Source organism: Phaethon lepturus, unplaced genomic scaffold (genome assembly GCF_000687285.1).
Source record: "Phaethon lepturus isolate BGI_N335 unplaced genomic scaffold, ASM68728v1 scaffold38115, whole genome shotgun sequence".
NCBI classification, from domain to species: domain Eukaryota; kingdom Metazoa; phylum Chordata; class Aves; order Phaethontiformes; family Phaethontidae; genus Phaethon; species Phaethon lepturus.
Window position 1 is genome coordinate 1,432 of NW_010543310.1, and position 19,676 is coordinate 21,107.

General features: G+C 44.9%; 1 protein-coding gene across 1 annotated transcript; it reads right to left on the reverse strand.

Annotated features, from left to right (window-relative positions):
• Positions 1-13,924: 13,924 nt before the first annotated feature.
• On the reverse strand, positions 13,925-18,671 carry LOC104621754 (bone morphogenetic protein 7; the record flags this gene model as incomplete). Its single annotated transcript, XM_010288311.1, has 4 exons — positions 13,925-14,522; positions 15,820-15,930; positions 16,571-16,647; positions 18,474-18,671. Coding segments are annotated over 4 exons (536 nt in total), but the record flags the coding sequence as incomplete, so codon positions are not given.
• Between the last annotated feature and the right edge of the window lie 1,005 nt (positions 18,672-19,676).

Below are 19,676 nucleotides of genomic sequence, written 5' to 3' on the forward strand. Positions count from 1 at the left end.
GGTTCAGCCCGCTGTCACTCTATCCCCGCTGCATCGCAAAGTGCTGAACTCCGAAATGTGGAACCCAGATGCAAAAATAACAAAGACCACATTAAAGTGATGTTAATCATCCCAGCTATGGCTCTAGAGGAAGATGCGGAAGTGCTTGGGAGGCTGATACAGGACTGGGGAAAGATAGCGCAGCCTACGATTGGTTTTTCAAATAACATGTGAGGGTAAAAAGGTTTCTGTGCCTCTACCAACCCTCCTCGTGCGCGGCCTTGGGCCTGTGAGACCATGCACACACACCCACACGGGCGGGCAGGGCCAGATGTGGGGCCCCCCAACCTTCTAGACAGGCTTGGGAGAGGGCCATCTTGGGAGCAACCCTTACAGAACCCTTACAAACAAGCCATCGGATGTGAAAAATCTACCTTTTTTACACCAAGCTTTCCAGGGAACCAGTGATTTCACTAGAAACACCCCAGCTGCCCAGCTGGCCCTTGAAAGCAGCCCAAGCCCCCACAGGGGCATGGCTGGTTCTGCTGCCTCTCCTTGCTGATGCCAGGACCAGCCTGGCTGCGAGAGCCCCCGGAGAGGGAGGCAGGGCGGAGGCGGGGGCCTCCCGGACCCCACAGGGATTTAGGGCAGAACATCCCTCCACAGTGGGGCAAGGCATGCCGGTGGCTTCTTGTGGCCAGCAGAGTCGTCCGTGAAAGGCTGCGTAATGACACAACACAATGAGGTGAAGGTGAACAGCGTGCACTTAGTACATGGGTGATTGCTTCATTCGTGAGCTCTCTGGGGTCGGAGCCTGGGAGAAGGGCAGATACAGGCTCCTCCGTACTTGAGCTGTACCACCTGGGGGAGAAGAAATGATGCCTTGTGATTGAGAGAACCTGATGGGTAAATTATCACCGAATTAGGTGAAAATCAGAAGCTCCCAGAAAGGACTGAGTTACAGCACTTTGAACCAGTCACTGAGAAGTTGAGCTGAGAGCTTGTGCTGGAGGTCTGGTTAGAGAGGGTAGGGCTCGTCCTGAGGAGGTGAAAAGTCTTATGGCCTCTGATGCTTTGTGGACTTCAGGAGGGTGTGAGCTCTCCTTTCCCTGGAAGGACTGAGTGCTGGTGCTGCCTTGGTGTTGCAGCCTGCTTCTCCTGAGAAGACTCTGTTTGGGGGAAATGAAAAAGATGACATCTGGTACTGGAGAGGTAAGCTTTGTCTTTTGCAGACTTAGATAAAATAATCTAGTAGTTTGGAATGACCGACAAATATGGCAGTGTGGCTGATGCGGGGGTATAGCTGGAGCGGCCAGAAGTAGGGTCTGAAGTAGCTCAGTCTTGGGCAGAGCTGCCACCCTGTGTAGGACACAGCAGTTGAACAGCCTCTTCTACAAGTATCCGTTGGTCTTCAGCCAGCCTGGTTATGAGCCTGGGAACAGAGGTGTTGGGCTACTGGGGTTGATCACTGAACAGACTGCAGCTTAAAATCCTCTGGATCCTGAGAGAGCCGTTTCTGTGCAATGTTTTTAGAGTAACATTATTTTAATTATTGTTCAAGTGCCTGATTTGTTCTGGCTTCGCCTTCTTGGTCATGACTGGGGCTGGTTATGTGCAGAGGTATATGCACACCACTTGCTGTGGCTAGCAAAATCTGTCTGCTGGCTGTGTGTTTTGTGCCTTGTTCTGCTGCCACCCTCTCTGCTCTGCTCGCTGCCATGGTTGGGTACAACAGAGAGTAGGGCAGGTTCCTCTAAGGTCTTCCCACCCTGCAGACAAAATAATCCTGAACTCTTGAATCTTGCTGCTGTGGCGTGAGCTTGTCCCGTAAGGAAGAGTGGATGTTGCTTTATCCATGTAGGGGACCAACACCATTGCTTGGAACAGGGGGTGCGGAAAGAAGAGTAGGAAGTGATGTTCTGCCGTTGGAAGTGGATTTGCTCTTGTCCTTGGGACAGCAGAGCTCGGCCCACAGTTCTGGCTGCGGTGATACTGCTGGTCTGTGCCCCAGCCGTGGGTGGGACGTAGCGAGCTTTATCCCAGAGCAAGCTGATTCCAGCTTTCTGAGTAATGCTGGCTTATTGGAATAAGCTTTCCTTTGATCTTGCAGACAAGTCCGCAACAGCTGCTCTGCGATAGATAAGGGCAGCCGCTCTCCAGGCTGACTGCGTTTGGAGATTAGTCCTCAGGACGTTGTGCAACGAAGGAGCGCAGCTCCTAAAGGCAGGATGGTCCTGTTGGTGTGCGCACCCGCAACTGGGACAGCGGGGTTGGGGGAGGAAGCTGCTTGTGTATCAGGGCAGTCGCACGTTAGGTGGGATGTAAATGGGTGAACTTCTCCTTTGTCTCCTTCTGCTCTATGTCCACAACTGTTTCTTCTTATGGAGGCTGGGGAGAAACGCTGCTATTGCCTGTGAAACCTGGGGCATGTACGCTGAATCTGGAAGCTGCTGTAAAGATTTTTTTTTTAAATTTACTTTTCCCTTTTTAATGGAAGTTACTTGATTACAAACTCTTCTTTTAAAGTTTTTAGTAAGAAGTTCTTAAAATTTGTTATTCCAAATAGACTCACTAAAATGCCCCTTTGTGCATTACTTGACTTAAATGTTGCTTTGGTCTTGCAAGAGAGAATGACAACATTCGCTTGAGATGGGTGTTTTTGGCAATGTTGATTTGGGGCTTCCTGCAGGGATCACAAAAATCTGTCGGATGTATGTATTTTCAGTAGGAAAATAGCTCTGCATTCTCCTCAAAGCTTTTGCAGGCTATGAAAAGAATTCTGTATGGGTGATCTGAGTGTGGGTCACCATGAATCCAAACATTGATCCTTACCAGGGATCCACTACACCTCTGGGCAAGCTGCCTAACAGAGTGAAGGGCACCTACTTAACGCTTGCATCAGGGTTGGTGTGGCTTGTGTTGCCCCTTGGCATTTGCATGTCACACCTTTCTTGGCACTTGGGGATGTTGTGAGCTGAGATTCCCCTAACAGTGCTGCCAGCCCTCCCTGTGAGGAGGAGGACTCGGATTTGGACACTTCCAGAAGTGTGGGTGAGACTGGAAATAACCTTTGCCTGTAGTCAAAGGTAGTCAGGAGTGGTGGTGGACATGACTTCACCATGCCCGCTGCACAGCATGAGTAACCAGTTCCATGCATTTCCATGCCAACTGTTAATTTCCAGATGCAATGACTAGCATGGTGTTTTCCATTTCCAGATCTTGTTTGTACTGGCATGATTTAAAATACTTTGTAATTACAGTGGTTCCTATAGTCAAACTGCTAGAGCGATGCACGGTGCTTGGAAGTTTCTTTAGCTAGCAATTTCAGTAATGACAGTAATTCAGATAATCTATCTTCATGGCCTTGTGGCTTTTGGAAGTATAGGGCTTTTTTTTCCTGTAATGGAGCTCTAGCTCTATATATAGTGTGGTGGCTATCTAGTATTCTAGATGTGTTAAAATAAACTTGACTGAGAAATTCCAGTCCCATCACCACAAACTTTCTGATGTTGCTCTTCACGTTAACGCAATCAAGTAAATGGGGGAAGAAGATGGATGGGGCAGAGGGGGAAGCTTGGCAGGCTGCTGTGGGCACCAATGGATTGTGTATCTGGGCAGCTCTGGGGTCTTGGGGGCATGCCAGAAGTGTCTCCCTCTTTAAATTGTTGAGTGATTGTGAATATGCTGGACTCTTTCCCCTGAGCTAAGCAGACTGGATAGAGGTGAAAGAGGCCAGGGCACAGTGGTGGTACCTACTCGTGGTGTTGGTGCTGAGGTGTGCAGGGTGGGCTGTCCCCAGAGCTCCTCACAGCTTGTGTCTGCTCCCTGTCAGTTAACAACTGAGGAGGGATGTGGCAGTTTCCTCTCAAGGATGCGGTGGCCTCAATCAGTACAACTTCAGGCAGCAGTTGAGCTTCATTTTGGCCAACAACTCGCAGTACAATAAACAGTTTTGTCAGCCAGATGTGACAACATCCTATTGAACAGAGGAAATCCTTCCATTTTGGGAAGATGGCTGAATCCTAAAGCTTCTTGTATTTGCTGGTTAAGTCTACTACCAACAGAGATGGTCCTAAATTACCGCTGAGAGAAACTGGTCAGACAGATCAGAGGCAGATACCTCCCTCGGTGTGCAATTACATGTGCTGCTTGCTTTGAGGGAGGCCAAAGCAAACAGGAAGCAGCAATTAAGGTGGGCACCAGCAACAAAGACCTAAAATACAGGGCACAGTGTTCATCAGTCGTTGCTGTACAGAAAAGGTCTCTCCTTAATTTGACTGAAGAGGGAAAAGCCGTAGCTCAATACTGTTGTGTACTGATTGAGTAACTGTTAGTTTTCCCAGAAGATTCTTGTATGTAGAGGAGGGTGGGAGAGGCAGATGTTGATTAAATGTTTTATACGACATGTATTATAGTGTCAAAGCCTGCCCAGGCCCTGACCCAGAAAACTCTTCTGCAAATGTGTGTGTGAGACCTCTTGGCGAGCTGCTCATTCTTACTCTCCCTTCAGAGGCAGGGAATGGGGTGGAAAGGTTTGCTCTGCCTTTGTCCAATTAACACATGTACTTTTCAAGTAGAGACTGACTAAATGGGAGGATCCTGAGCCTAGAACAAGCCTTTGAGGTCACTACTGCCATACCAACAGTAAATCAACTAAAATAACTTTTTTGAAGTCTGGAGCAGTAGGAGCAGTAAGTGCAGGGTCTCTGATACTCTGTGACCACAGAGTACACTGGAGATTGCAGGAAAAGAGCCGTTTAACACACAGCATATCATGTCCAGGATGCGTTTGAATCTGAAGTGTGTTTGGGAAATCATGTGTTTCCCGTAAAGCAATAAAACCTCACTGAAATCTAGCTGAATTCAGAATCTGTATGTAAACAGAGATTTGGGTATCAACAGTTTTCTTTGTGGTAACCTGTGTGTAATATTGTTGTCACCTGGCTCCAGAAACAGGGCACTTTAACAGAAGCATCAAACAGCTTAAGGCTTGCCAAAGCCCCGGTGGCAGGAGGACCAGGGAGGGCCAAATTGCTTCTGTTTGTGGCACCTGTACAGGTATGTGAGGAAGTGCTGTGCAAGGTGTTTTGGAGATGTAAGAGAGATGTTGGGCATGTTCCGCCTTCCTCCGTGTGTAACTCCGGGTTAGCTGCATCAGCAGAAATACTCCATTTGACCCACAGAAATCTATTGTCTGGCAAAAGGACAGTGTGCTTAGGAACTTTATTTTTTATTCCCCCCACCCCCCTCTGCTACTTTCTAGGCTTTGCTTGAGGCTCCTGTAAGTTGTGAAGCCCTTTTCTAAACTTAGATGGGGGTTTGACTGCCCGGATCGTAGAGCAGTAGTCAAGTTGGCTTGCTTTCATACGCACATATGTGTTGGAAACATGTAAACACATGTACTTATATGGCTGCAAGGGTATCCAAAGCACAGCAGTGGTGAGGACTTGCCAAAGCAGGCTAAGGGCTGGAAAAAATCGGGCAGTTCAGGAAGGTGGCTTGAAATTAGTGCTGGAAAATAAACACCAGAAGGATTGGAGCTAGCTCATTTGCTAAAAAGACCCGTCTGTGCCTGCCTCACCGATGTTTGGTCCCCCTCTCTGCAACCACCTAGTACAATCAGTGACTCCCCACCAACCTGTCTTGGATATCTCCTTCCTTGCTTGTGTCCAATGGACCTCCACGCCATCTGAAATCCCTTTTCTTCTAAACAATATTGTAAGACATGTTCTCTAATAGCGTTATCTTTGCCATCACAGTTTTGTTAAGGGCCTTAAATGCTTGGTAGCCTGTGGTCAAGTTTACTGCTTTCTCCACCAATGAGAACTATATCCTGCTGCCATCAAGAAGCAGTGGGAACAGCAAATCTCATTAATGCTCGCTTTGTTAATGAGACATAGGAAGTATTACCTTCAGCCTCAGAGCCCTACTTGAAAAACAGTTGCCCTCACAATAAAGAGGGGCCACTCTGCCACCAGATGCAGGGTGCTACGCTCACATCTTTGTTTAGTAAGTGCCTCTGCCGTAGGGACATCAGCATCTCGGGTCTCTTCTTGAAAGCCTATAGCTTTCAGAGTTCTCTGACAGTTTGCACTGAAGGTTTTTAATTTGTCCTAGTGTATCTGCAGAAGAGGGATGGTGTGTCTTGCTCGCAGTGTGGTAAGGGGCTGCAGAATATCTGTGCCATGCTCTTACAAACTGAATATTGATCCTGTGTTTGACCAGCCAGGGACTGGCCTAGATGATGACAAGCCTCACAATCTGTTCTAGCTCTCCATTTGCCGAGCATCTTTCAAGAGAAGGTAGATGAATCATGGACTTGATACTTCCCTGGTCTTCTACCTCTTTTCATATAAAGGGAAGGACACATGTGAGGATACATCAGAGTATGTGTGACACATGGTCTGGAAATGAAGCAAAAGCAACTCCAGTATCCTGCAGTGTCGGAAGAGATGTTTTCCTTTCATTTTCTGAGAGGTGCTGCAGCAGAAAACCAGATCTGCTTCCTCAAAGACTGTCACACCCATCTGGAGAACATAATATTTGACCTGCAGGCTTAATTTGCTGTCAGTGTCCCATGTCTCCCAGGAAGGAGGCTCCATCTTTTAACTTGAGGCTGTTACCTCTTGCCCAAACAACAGGTTTCCCAAGTCTTGTTCCTGAGTCAGATGAGAAACATGAAAAAAAACAAATGCAAAACACGGTTGTCTTCATTTTTAACTAATACGGATAAAAACACTTTGAAGACGGAGTGCTTTGCAAGTGCTAATTAATAGGGTTGTCATTGTGACTCCACATTGCCACTGCAGAGGAATCGGGCTGCAAAGTGCAGTGTGTCACTGAAGACCCATGTCTGTCTCTGGTTGTGATGGGTTTTTTTATTGAGCATCTTGTTCTCAGCTGCTACTAGAAGCAGGAAATCTCTCAGAGCTGGGAAGAGCTGATCCAGTTTGCACCTTGGGTTGGTTATGCTTTTCCACTGATTGCTGTGAAGCTGGAGCTATTGCTGCTGAGCAGAAGTCCCTCCAGCAGCTCTCAGAGGGAGCTGGCTGCTGTTTCTGACTAAAGACTGAAATGCTTGCAGGATCATGACTGAGTGACATGCACCGCTGACTGAAGTGGTGGAGGTTGGGGTGGGGGATACCTAAACCTAGAGCCTAGACTTCATCCCCAAGCACACCAACTTCATGACAGTCCTTTACTACCTTATCTCATCCTCTTCTGTGGACCCACTGGAAGCAATTGCAGGACTTTGGGACCACACTGTCCTGTTTCTATCGAGTGTGGTCTAAGCACGTTTCCCACTGGTATGGACTATGAAGAGCTTTGGGTTTTTCCTGCAAACCAAAAATACCAACTTTTTAGAAATATCTGGAAATAAACAGTTACATGATGCACTGAAGTTCATAACAAAGGACAAATTGAATCCTTCATGCGGCGAAACAGCCATAAATAAAGGCTTTATGGCTGAGAAGTTGTAGGCAATGTTCCAGCAAAATCGGATTTATTCCCTCCCCACCCGCTGCAATATAAATCTCTGGAAATGGGGGTTCCAAGGGCTGTTCTGACACAACGTTAACTGCAGCTTCTTAAACCAGACTCCCTGCCAGTATTTGTAGTTCACATTCTGTGTATGGTATGTGTGTCTATAACTGCCCCATCTTTTACAGTTGATTTCTCAGTAGTCATGTGAAACCAAAACAACTGACGGGCTGAATTTGGAATCACTTGTGCATTTCTCTAATTTAAAAAAGAAAGAAAGAAAAGCGTCTGCCTTGCTGTTAAGAAAAATGTCTCTTGATTAAAGTTGCTCCAAGTCAACGGTGGCCCAACCTATGTGAGTGTAATGTTCCTTCTTGCCAAAACCACTGGCTGGGTTTCCAAGGGAACCCTGCAAGATGGATTTCAACGCCTGGTTGTGCAGTTGCAAAGTGAGTAGCTGCATGATTTCTTCTCACAAATGCGTGGCCTCACTGCTTGCTGTCCACTCTGAGGTTTAGCCCTGAGGTTTCATGAAATAAGGCCTTGGATTAATTAACCAAGTCCTAGAACTAGTCCAGCCAGGTCATGCCCTGTTAAGGAAGAACAACTCAGTTCAGTAGATTGAAGAGAGAGATTCTGGCTTCAGCACCAAATATAGGTCAGTAGTGACAACAGATCACTGTGAGAAATGAATAAACAAATTAGAAGCAAAACTCTTAATTTTGTCAATTTTGGATCAGCTGAATATATTGGTTTGTGTTTGTTTCTTGTATGCTTAGTCAAAGACAGAAGCTAAAACAAGGAATGTGTTCTCACTAAGCAATTGCCCAAACATATTTTAAAAAAAGAGGCTGACTAGTACTTTTGCCCAAGCCAGACACATGTAGAGCCATCAACCTCTCTGCTCTTGTCTACAGCTTGTTATAAATGCTGAACAAAATGGCTTAAATTGTTGGGACCTGAGAAATGATATCTTTGAGCTCTGACCCTTCATAACCAAATCCAGACACTGAATGTCTCTGCTTCTACATATTTTATATGAAGCACCTGACACAGCAGCAACAAATAACACAGGAATAAATCCAGCAGCCTGGAACAGTTTGCCTTCATTAGCCGAGCCAAAGGTCACCTTGCTGGTGTCACCATTAGTGTCTGGCCACTGCCAGGGCCATTGCCTGCTCTAGACCTTCACAGAAAGATCATGCAATGGAGGGGAAGGTGGGGAGACAGGTCGAAAGGCTCCTGATGCCTCTGTGAGGCGCTTTGTACGCCACAACCACGGTGACATTCCAAACCTGTACGTACTGTTTTGGAAATCTAGCATAAATGTGAAGTCCTGGGCTTGAGCTGTAGCTGCTGACATGCTAAAGCACAACAGATCTGCTGAGGTCCTGGCATCCCCGCCTTTTTCTTAAGAGCTGCTTAAAATAAGACCATTAACCCAAAGTTATCAGCGGCACCAAGCTGCTAACTCAGGAGTCACTTCAGCTTTCCACTCAGAAAGGGTATGGGTATGTTTTTAATTATGGGCAAGCCCATGGACATTGCAGTGAATACAGCAACTCTCCCCCTCGCAATTCCAGACACAAACACTCCCTTCCCCACGTTACTGCTGACTGGCCTGGGATTGGGTTTTATTGCAGACAAGAAAGCCAGTTCTTTGAGGGTGAGGTTAATTCAAGCAGCCCCATGTAGAGCCTTAGCCTGCAAATGGTTAAGTTCTTAACCATGCCTGCAAAAATTAGTCAAGTGCACAGCTACCTTTCTAAGTGTTTGTGGTTTGGAGGCTGTAGTCCCTTTTTCTCCCCTAGTTTCCCCAGTACTTTTCCCCGATGGGGGGGCAGAATGTGAAGCTGATGAATCTGACGATGACTTGTCCCATTTTCCTTTTAAATATAAACCAAACTCAAGCTGTCTAAAGATTGTGCTGTCTGTGTCTATGGAATTAATTGAAACATCAGGATTCTATTAATTGGAGAAAATGGCAGGTTTTTCTCAAAGTGGCGAACTCCACAATATCAAAATAACTGTTAAAACATTAAAATTAAAGTCTGTTCCTACTGCCTGATCAGCAAATAGACCCTAGGAAACCAGCATGCATGCTAGGAAACAAATCAGTGCATTAAATATGTATTATCCAAAAACTTCTGATCTTTCTTAGGTGGTGGTTTGGGAATACAAATTCTACTGCATTAAGCTGAAGAAGGGAATAGATATTTTTATTTAAAACGGAGTAACTCAAAGCGGCCATAGTAACGCGTTTGTGTTGCTTTTCTACTTGGGTAATGAATGACACTAGTATAAAGTGCTCCTAGTTTTTGCCTCAAGGTCTTGTCAATCATTACCTGATAAATAAAAACTTCAAACAGGCTTCTTCTAGCTTAATTGGGCAGATTTCTCTCCACAGGAGTGGCTGAACACAGGGAATAATGTGTTTGTGGCAGCAATGGAAGTCAGCGAGCAGGGTATTTGGATGGAAACAGAGAGGATGCAAATTCTGAGCTCAGAAGACGAGTCTCTTTGGCTTTACTTATCCAGAAAGCGTCTGTTGCCATTGCAGGCAGAGCTGGCAGGACTGAACGGAGCAGCAGAGGAAATCCCGCGGTCCCTGGCAAGGCTGCTGAGCTGCGCCTGTGTGAGCTCCGCTCTCCCTCGCTGCTTTTAGGCTTTACAGCTGACACTTCCATAAAAATCAGAAATCTTAAAATTGCACTAAGGCTTACTTAAACCATTATCTTTTATTATAGGAACGTTGGCAGCAAGGGAGGCAGTTTCCTGCGTAGGGACAAAAAGATCCTATTGTCAGTACTGGAACAGATCTAAAACAGCTCAATTAAGCAACCATAACATCCTCAAAGTTTGGCCTGGGAGGAAGTTAGAATAACTGATCTATAAAATGTTTTAAATGTGCTTTAAAATGTCATTACTCAGATAAATCTAGTTGTTTTGAAGCTGGTTCACTAGAGTTTTATAGCCCTGCCAGTTTATGGCAGCGTACGTATTCGTGTCAAGAATTCCTCTTCCAGAACAGTAGATGAGGAGACAAAGCCACAGTAGCGCTGCGGACCGAGGGGAGGCTGCAACCAGCTCGGGAACGGAGTTTTGGCTCCCAGGCTGGGAAAGCTGCTACAAAGCATATCCAGCAAGTTGTGTGTGTTTGTGGCAGAGCTGGAAACCAACCGATATTTCATGATATAAGGCTGGACGTGTTGAAGTTAGTGGTAAAGCTTCTGTTGGCTGCAAGACTGGCAGTGTGTAAAGCAGGATGATTTTTCTGGGTGGGCTTTTTTTTTTTTTGTGTTGGGGGGGTGTTTTGTGTGCGTTTTGTGGGGGTGTTTTTGTTGTGTGTGGTTTTTTTTTAATTTTTCCTGCCCTTGCTGGAACCACCTCGGACTTCCACTGGGTCTAAATGCAGAGAATTGGGACCATACAGAGAAATACCAGAAGGTCTTCCTTCTAAAATTAGTCTAAGCATACAAAACCTGAGTTTAGATCAATAAAGGTCTTTCCACTGATGCTGGACTTCACATTGATGCATGAAGCAAATTTACTTGCGAGTTTGTAATCGCTTGTGAAAGATGGTAGTTAACACAAAAACGCTGATGATTTAAGCCTCTGAATCAGCAAATACATCTGCATAAACTGGCGCAGCTCTGCTTACAGTTCAAAGTAAACAAGAACCCCAAAATTGCTGTTATGCCCTGAAGATACAATGTTTAGTTAATACAAAGATTTAGACCATTATTTTTTTCAGCTGCCTCCATAGCAATGCAGTGTGGTATCCACAGTAGGAAACCTCATGCCAGCAGCATCCCTGAAATATGCTAAAACAATCTAAATTAGAAAATGTCAGCTTCTTGGCTGATGTTCCTTTGGAGTTTCTTTTTTCCTTTCTTGTGCCTCTATAATTTTATTGGGATGACTAAATCTCTGAACTATGTTAGCAGTAAACAGAACTAATTTACCCCCTGCTTCTTTGAAACAGCTGCTGACAGCTGCACTATAATTCAATCATGGCTCTTTGCAGCGCAGTCTGCAAAACATATTCATAATTTTTTTGTATTCTTCCCAGTTGTATTTGGACTGAAGGAGTCGCACCAAATAGCGACATGTGCTGATTTTGCCCGTACGTAGAGATTGACCTACATGAAAACAAAGGCTCAAGATGAAATATTGCCCAGCCAAAAAGATTCTTTGAATATAGGGAGAATAACCACACGGATACACAATGTTGTTGGGATATCTTTTGTAAAGTTGCAATGATTTATTTTACTAGTTTGTACAAAAGGCTTCTGACAACTGCTCTATGAAAAGAACCAGAAATGTGTATGTATTTTTGCCAACTGTTAATAAATATCTTCTTAAATAAGGAAACAAATGTGTTTAGGAACCGAGAATCATTTTTCCTGGATGTGATTGAAAAGGAATTCAGCGATGGAAATAAATAATTCTTCTTCTGCTTGTGACAACTATTTACATAAAAATGTACAAACAGTGAAGCTAATGTTGAGCCTAGCAACAGAAGTCCTGTTGTTATGTTCTTTTAAAAAAACAAAAACAAAACAGAAACAATCCCCACGTAATATTTAATATATGAATTCTATACAGCAATATACTGTGGTCCAAGTTAAAAATGCAATACACCAATGCAGCGACCACCAACACTGAAACACCTGCAAGAAAAACTAATCCATGAATACTAAATAATGGAAGTTTAGGAACTTTCTAGGCAACACCTTAACTTCCTTTTGGAAGTTTACAGAAGCGCTGGTGTAGATACGTACACGGTGTCAAAAGATACTTCCAATCTGTGTGATTTCAGTACCTCTGAGATGCACTGAGGGCAGTCTGGACTTGGCTGTTTAGCGTAGATGGTCTTGCCTGCAGATTCCAGGGAGAGGTGGTCTTTTGGCTTTGGCTGTTGTCCTGTTGTCTGTAACTACTTGGTCAAAGTCTCACCTTGGGGCAGTTTAGGAAGTTTGCTGGAGTCACGCTGGTGGAGCGTGCGTGCCGCGGCCAGGCCGGTCCTGCGCATGTTTGAGTCGCCTGGGTTGGAAGCCGGGCGCATCTGGCAACGTGGCAACTGCTCACTGAGGCCCCGGTCCAAAACCTACCGATGTCATGAAGAGACTTCCACTTCCCCATGAGCCTAATCCTGCTACTGAGAAAACTGCTGGGAAAACACCAATTGGCTTACATGAGATTAGAATTAGACCATCAGAAACAAGTTTCCAATTTATTTCATAGACAGTAATTTTTTTTTCTTCCTTTGCTTATTCTTTTTAAAGTGAGGCATCTGGTCTGGATTTGATCTGTGACTTAAAGGAAGAAGAGCAGTGACCGATTTCCAGAATCGGGCGGTTGTGTTCATTTATCTTCTTTCTCTAACTCTCCTCTAAGGCAAGACGTGGAGCCAAGTTCCCACTGCGGCTGCGTTGCCCTGTCCACTCACTGCATGGAGAGAGCCATCGCCAGGGATTTATGATGTTCTGGACCCATCTCTTGGAGGTTCAGGTTTTTGAAGGTTGGAGATTTAGAGCTGGATGTGCTGAGGACCTGGTGCTTTATTGGACAGAATTTTCTTTTTTATCTCTCTGGCAAAATTTATGCCAGTCCTGCTTTTGTAACCGCAACGTATGCCAAAGTGTTGAATCGGTTTGTGATTGGTTACTGCTACTTAGTATTCTTATTCACAACAACTTTAATTGAGTTTTGATTACGTGTGATGTTTGTGTAACCTGTGACTTTAAAAGAAGAAAAAAGAAAAGCCTTGTGGGGACATCTTCTTGCTCCTGGTTCCAGCTTGTTGGTGTGGCTCTTGAAGGGGATTTATTTTTTTAAAAAGGTGTATCCAGTAATGGAGCAGGGCTTTTACCCTGAGCACAGACCCTGGGAAGGAAGGTTTCCTAGCTTGTTTCTGGCCAAGTCTGTGTGGTGCTGGGTGTACATCCCAGCTTACAGCACCTTCTGCGCTTGAGCCTCCACATTTTTGAAAAAGCATTGGAGCTTGTTCTGTCAGTGAAGTCAATGGACGTTTTCCAACAGGAGCAGGATCTTTAACGCACTTTCACAACTCCGCAACTGCTTAGGATACCCCAGCTAAATGTTAGGTTTAAACCCTGTTGCTTAACATTTTGCTGCTTTCCTGTTTTGAGTTCACAGCAAATTCAAATTCTTTCTGGTTGCTAGAGGAAATTTCTTTCCTTACTGACAAAAAAAAAGTATACCCAAAAAGTCTTGCTCTTTGGAATTTTTTCTTCGGTTCTTTTGCTTGCCAATTAGAAAATCCTTTTATCTTAGACCTATCTGTCCTTTGAAGTTGTGTCAATTCAGATATAGCTTTTGCTACTATAGTTTAAAACTAGAAGTTGCATGTAATTAATCTTTGCTTTTACTCATGAAACTGAAGCAGAGGGATGGAAATAATAATTCTCTAACAAAATACCTGTTCACTCCAGGTATATTTTGTTCACTTATTTTATTGCAAACTGTATTACAGGAACTACACATGCTTATTAGTCACAGCACATTCTCAACTTGGATAGATTATTATTTTTTAACTCACAATCAACACTGGTGAGTTTGCAATCTTCAGAAAGACTCATTTGCAAAAGTATGTATCGTAGGAGCCAATTTTGTAGGCAGATTTGGTTTTAAATGGTTTCTCTGGCTTGTTTCAGTTTACAAGCTCATTGTCTGTAATAAACTAAAACAAAATGCGTTCAAATGCCACTTAGATCCAGAAACTGTTCCATTGTCTGAACTTTCAGAAGCCCAGTCCTAAAAACTTTTTGGGATTTTTTTTTTTTTTTTTAAAACCCATTGCTGGAGTGCTAACCTCTTCCCCTCCCCCACATAGCCGTACAAAACCCACTCTTTACAAATGACTTTTTTTTTTCTTTCCTACCGATCTAATGACAGCCACATGCTCGTACCACCATGTTCCTGTATTTTTTTAAGATAACATTGGAGCTGTCATCAAAATAGAGCACTGAGATGGCATTGAGTTGTGTAGGAGCACAGCAGGGTTTCGGCACAGTCTCTGGGTTTATAAAGTGAACCTGGGGAATGAAAGTAGATGCATGTTAAGATTTACTTTTCCCCTTTCCTCCCCCATATTTTTCTTTCTTGGGCAACCTTCTGTCTGTCCCATACACTCATTCAGATATGTTTCAAACACCTGGCTTTGTGTACAAATGTCTTGAGATGTCCCCTGCATGTACGGAGGCTGACGCATGCACCCAAGTCAGATCTAGCTGGAAATCTTTCAGTGAAGCAGGTTTTCATTAGAAAATTCCCATTTGTCAGAGCAGCCAGCGTTCTGCAGAAGAGTACCAGTTGCAGGACGTGTGGGCGAGGTTTTGTGAGAAATCCTGTCAGCCCTGGGTGGGGGTCCCTGTCCCTGCGGCTGGCAGCACCAAGACCCAGCTGGGGCCAAGGGTTCAGGGTCCCCTGTGCTCCCTGCTGTGGGACCTCCGAGGAGAGGGAGGAAGGGCAAATAAAAAGCAATCTACCAGGAGAAAACGCGCAGATATTTCTTCCCTTGGAAACGTAGACACCTCTTGTTTCCCTAACACTTTTTGCAATGTTGTCTGTAGATGGGCACGGGATGTAGATGGAAAGGTGGAGCAAGCCTCCTCGTACCCTGCAAATGTGTGCGGGGGTCTGGGCTGTCAAGCTGGGTAGGGGAAGGGCGTCCAGGTAGGTCATCTTGGGGTGCTGCACAGCCGGGGTAGTTGGGACCAGCATGTCTGTCTTCTGGCCCATGCCAAGAGCTGTGGTGCATTGGCTCTGGTGACACAGCTGGGGCTGGGTGGCCCCCAGCCAATGGTCCCCCTGAGCAGAGGCGCTGTGTCGTGAGGACACGTCACCTCGGGGCTCCCATCTGGACATCTTTGCACAATTTCATAAAACAAATACACCCACAGAGCAGCTGCGCTGTGTGATTTTTGGGATTCTCTGACCCCTTCCTCTGTCTGTCCCCAAATGCACTTTTGGTGGCAGCATACAGTGGTTCCTTACAGAGTTTTTCCAAGAGACGCTGACAGCGGGTCTCGGTCTCGCGTGCTGCTCTTCCCTTCCCGTGCAGCAGGACTATACCACCATTAAGATGTCTATCATAGGGCCCTTTTAAACTAGAGAGAGCATGTCAATGCTTGCAGCAAAGACAGGGTAACTCCTAGCCAACTATTAATTCAGGCCACTTGGCTAGACATGTTGAGCGAGATGCTGCAGGCATCTTAATAAGCTAATGCAGACCTTCCTTCTCGTTAGCTTAGAGATTTTTTTGTGTATGATCTTATTTCTGCGTAGCGCCTATCGGGTATAGCTCTGTACTAGGAGCTACGGTGCACCTACCAGTGTCTGTACAATGGCATGATTTGTAGCATTCATGTATGAATTCAACGGGAAAGCACATTCTCCTTCACAGTAATATGCAGCGTAGCCCTCCGGAGCAATGATCCAGTCCTTGATTAAAGATGTTAGATTGCAGAGAAAGACAGAAGTATTGTGCAGTGAAACAGAGTCAAACAGCACATAGATCTATCAATTCATACATCCACATAAAATTACAGTGGCCTGCAAAACAAAAATCTAGTATGCTGGCCTTTCTAATGCTATCTTATACACCCCTAAAGCAGCTGCTTTTCCTGGAGGGACACATCCCACTTTGCAAACGTGCCCATAGAGTAGCTGAACTTCACGGTTTAGTTTATCCATTCAGCAGCGTCCTCCTGGCTGTCCACAAGGATCACTTCACCCATCACTGAAATGCAGGTACAAGCTTTCAGAAATTAAAATTTCTTTAGCCAGGTCTAAAAGAACTGATAGATGAAAAAGGAGAGCCGTATGTGCGTTCAGCACTGCCAGAGGAAATTCGGGGTTTCTCAAAAGGACCGCAGTGCGCTGAGTTTCTGGCCAGTCTCACACTAAACATTTGTATACCCTAGCTTTGCAGAAGCACTTCTTAAGCATGCTAAAGGCAATGTACTATTTTTCCCCCCGGGATAAAAAGATATCCAGTTATTGGCTTCATCTCACTATTGCGGCTCAGTAGGTGATGTGCAGAGGCACCACAGCTCACACCCCGGTCACACACAGCCCTTACCTGCCACCCCAGGTCCCTGAAGCTGACGTAGAGCTCGTGCTTCTTGCAGGCTTGTCGCTGGTCGCTGCTGCTGTTCTCTGCGTGGGGGGAATGGGTGGCTGTAAGGCTGGGCCGCCCCAGCACCCACTGCCCTCAGCGATGCCCCAACAGGGAGGGCGGCATCACTGTTCATTGGTAGCACTTGTGGCTTTTTTTTAACCTTTTCAGTTTTAGTCGTAAAATAATAGCTGGGTTCAATACATATAAAATGTCCCTCTGTTTGTTTTGTGCAAATTCAAAAAAATGCCTGGAAAAATAGCTTTTTTTTTTTCTTTTTTCTTTTTTTCTCCCCCCGCCCCCCCCCGGGCTTCCTCTGATCTTCTGTTAGCAAAAAGCAGATCTCTGATTATTGCCTACTATATAAAAGGAGAACCTGTGAAAGGATTGATAGGGAAAAGGCACCCTTTACCTATTTCTAGATTCCTGTCTTTGAATCTCCTGTATTACTGGTGATAGTTGCACCTTCAGGCCTACAAAAGCAACATATGACACCAAGATAATGTGGAATCTGTTCTTCTGTCCAGTGCAGCTGGATCCAGGTTACAGACTTCTCGCAGTGGGTGACAATGCTGAAGCCAAAGAATAAACCATGGGTCTGAATCGTGGACCTGAACACCATGGCTATCAGTTTTAAAGTTGTCTCCATCCTGGACACATAGCCTGAGCTGGAGACCCAAGTAGAAGTACAAGTTTTTTCAACTCCTCTTGTTGGTAACTAGCTCAACATGGGGTCCCCAAGCTGGAAGCAGGACACTGGTTACAGGGACTTCTCTAACCTACTTGCAGAAGTAAGAAATTCTTTTGTCCACTACCTATCCTTTAAAAATTGAATTGCTACAGCAAATACATGATAAAAAAGGCACACTTCAATGCAGACCATCTATGCTTGGGCAACTGTGAAACTCAGAGGGCAGAAATACAAGCCATAGAAAACCACTTTAAGAGGCTTTAGGATTTTGGCGAGAGGTACCAAAATACATACATGTAGGCAGGTCAGAGAAGCCACACCTGTCACCAGGGCTGTACAAAGGCATCATTAGTTCTAGGACAGGAATGAACCGATTAAATATCAGGAAGCTGCAACAAGACTGACAGGGGAAGAGTTCTCCTATAGCCTTGCAGGTAACCAAGCAACCCAAGGTGGAGGTGAATCGTGTGAGGTGATGTTGTGCCCCATGTCGTCCTTTTCCTTCCGCCTCTTGCAACCTCTGCTTCCATTCAGTGAAGTACTCGCAGAAATAGAGCTGGAATTTGCCGCTGGCCCTGCGCTGCGGTTCCTGCTGGGCAGGTCACCAAGGGCCCGTTATTCTGAGGTACCTCGTAATTAAGCCACGTTTCTATTTCAAATGCCTGATGGAGTTTTCTTCCATATTAGGAAGCACGGCTCCCCAAAATAGCTGCGGTTGTCCTGAGCAATGAATGGGTTTTCCTCTTGTGTGTGAAACTTTTGGGACTAATAAACTTTTTGAGGGCTAAACTTAAAATTACAAACTCTGAAGATCTACAGCATTTTGATTCAGATCTGCTGAAATGTATTATTGTTTTGATCACTTACTGCTTTAATATAATTATCTTACATTTCAAAATGAGAATTTCTTTCATGTGGGAGAAAAGGAGATTTTCTGGTTAGGTGCCTTTTTGTTTTTTTTTTAAATTGGATTAATAAATCCCTCAGTTTAACATTGTTTCAAAGAAACATTATTTTTCTAAGTTTTTTGGCATAATCCCTAATCCCAAGTAGTTTCAAACCAGCAGCTGAACACTAGTGGTAGACCAAAGAGACAACAAACAGACTGAATGTGGGAGAAACCCTTCCCACACTATCCGAAACCCAGAAAAACTGACCCAGCGACCCGCACTGTACCTGCGATGTTCGACACCCGGAAAGCTTCCTGGTTCTTTGGCGTTTTTGATCGATTCTGGCTCCTTTGCTTCCCTCCCGTGGAGCGAATACTGCGGAGATGGACCTCGGTAGCTTTGAAGAAGGCTACCGTGAATGGCTGCTTGTTCTGTGGGCCATGCCTTCCAATAAGACCCGCCAGTTTGGGATTGATGCTTTGCCCTTAAAAACAGAATGGACTGATAAGAGGGCCTGCAGTAACTTTTCGTCTCCAGCAGACACAGTAAGGATGACAAGAAGGAGAGCTGGCTGGTGGGGTGATTCCTAGGCATGTCTGTCGATCCACCAAGGACCTGGACTTAATCGGCAAAGCCGCTTCTGACAAGAGCGGCTCAGCACAGCTAACTTCATTTTATATCTGCATGTAAAAGTTACATAAAATAGTCCTACATCTAATTATTTTAGCCTAAATCCGCTTAGCATTAACTTTTCCTGCATTCTTTAGAGGGGTTTCTTCAAGTTCACCAACCTATAATTTGAAGTGATCCTATAAAAGGAACCATAAAACTTAGCCCATAGGAACACTAAATTCCCACTGGAAAGTTATTAACTTAAAATAAAAATGCCTTGTATGAAATGTTGACAGAGTTCCAGATATACTGTAGCTGAGAGAAACAAATAGTTCAGCTATTTAGAGACATTTTGCTTACTGCTATGTCTCGGCGCTACTGTACCCGATAACCTTGTTCTAAAACTGTTGATTACTGTTCATGCTTCCTTCTTCCCGGGCTTTTAAAACAATTGTAATTTTGGTAAAAGGTGATGAGGTGGCTTCTCTGTAGAATGGAATCAATCATTTACAAAAGACGCAAGGAGCGGGTGGCAGCACGAAATTTAACATTTCTCCCTGTTGCCTCTAAAGGGTGCCTGGGTGCTGTTGCAAAATGGAGGGGTGATACCCAGAATTATTCTGTTCCAAGCTACCGAGTACTGCTGCTAGGTCAAAGTTATGTTAATGGCTTTTGTGATCGTTTTGCTAAGGACAGAGCTGGGCCTTGTCAGCCACATATCAAATATGGCAAACGTGACACTTTCTTAGGGAAAGGCAGCTTGCCTGGGGAGGGCAGGCGAGGGGCTCTAGGCCGCTGACAAAAATTTCCTTATCTTCGTAGTTTCTGACTACCCTGTGAAAAGAAACTGGTTGAAGTATTTCTAGGTAATATTCCA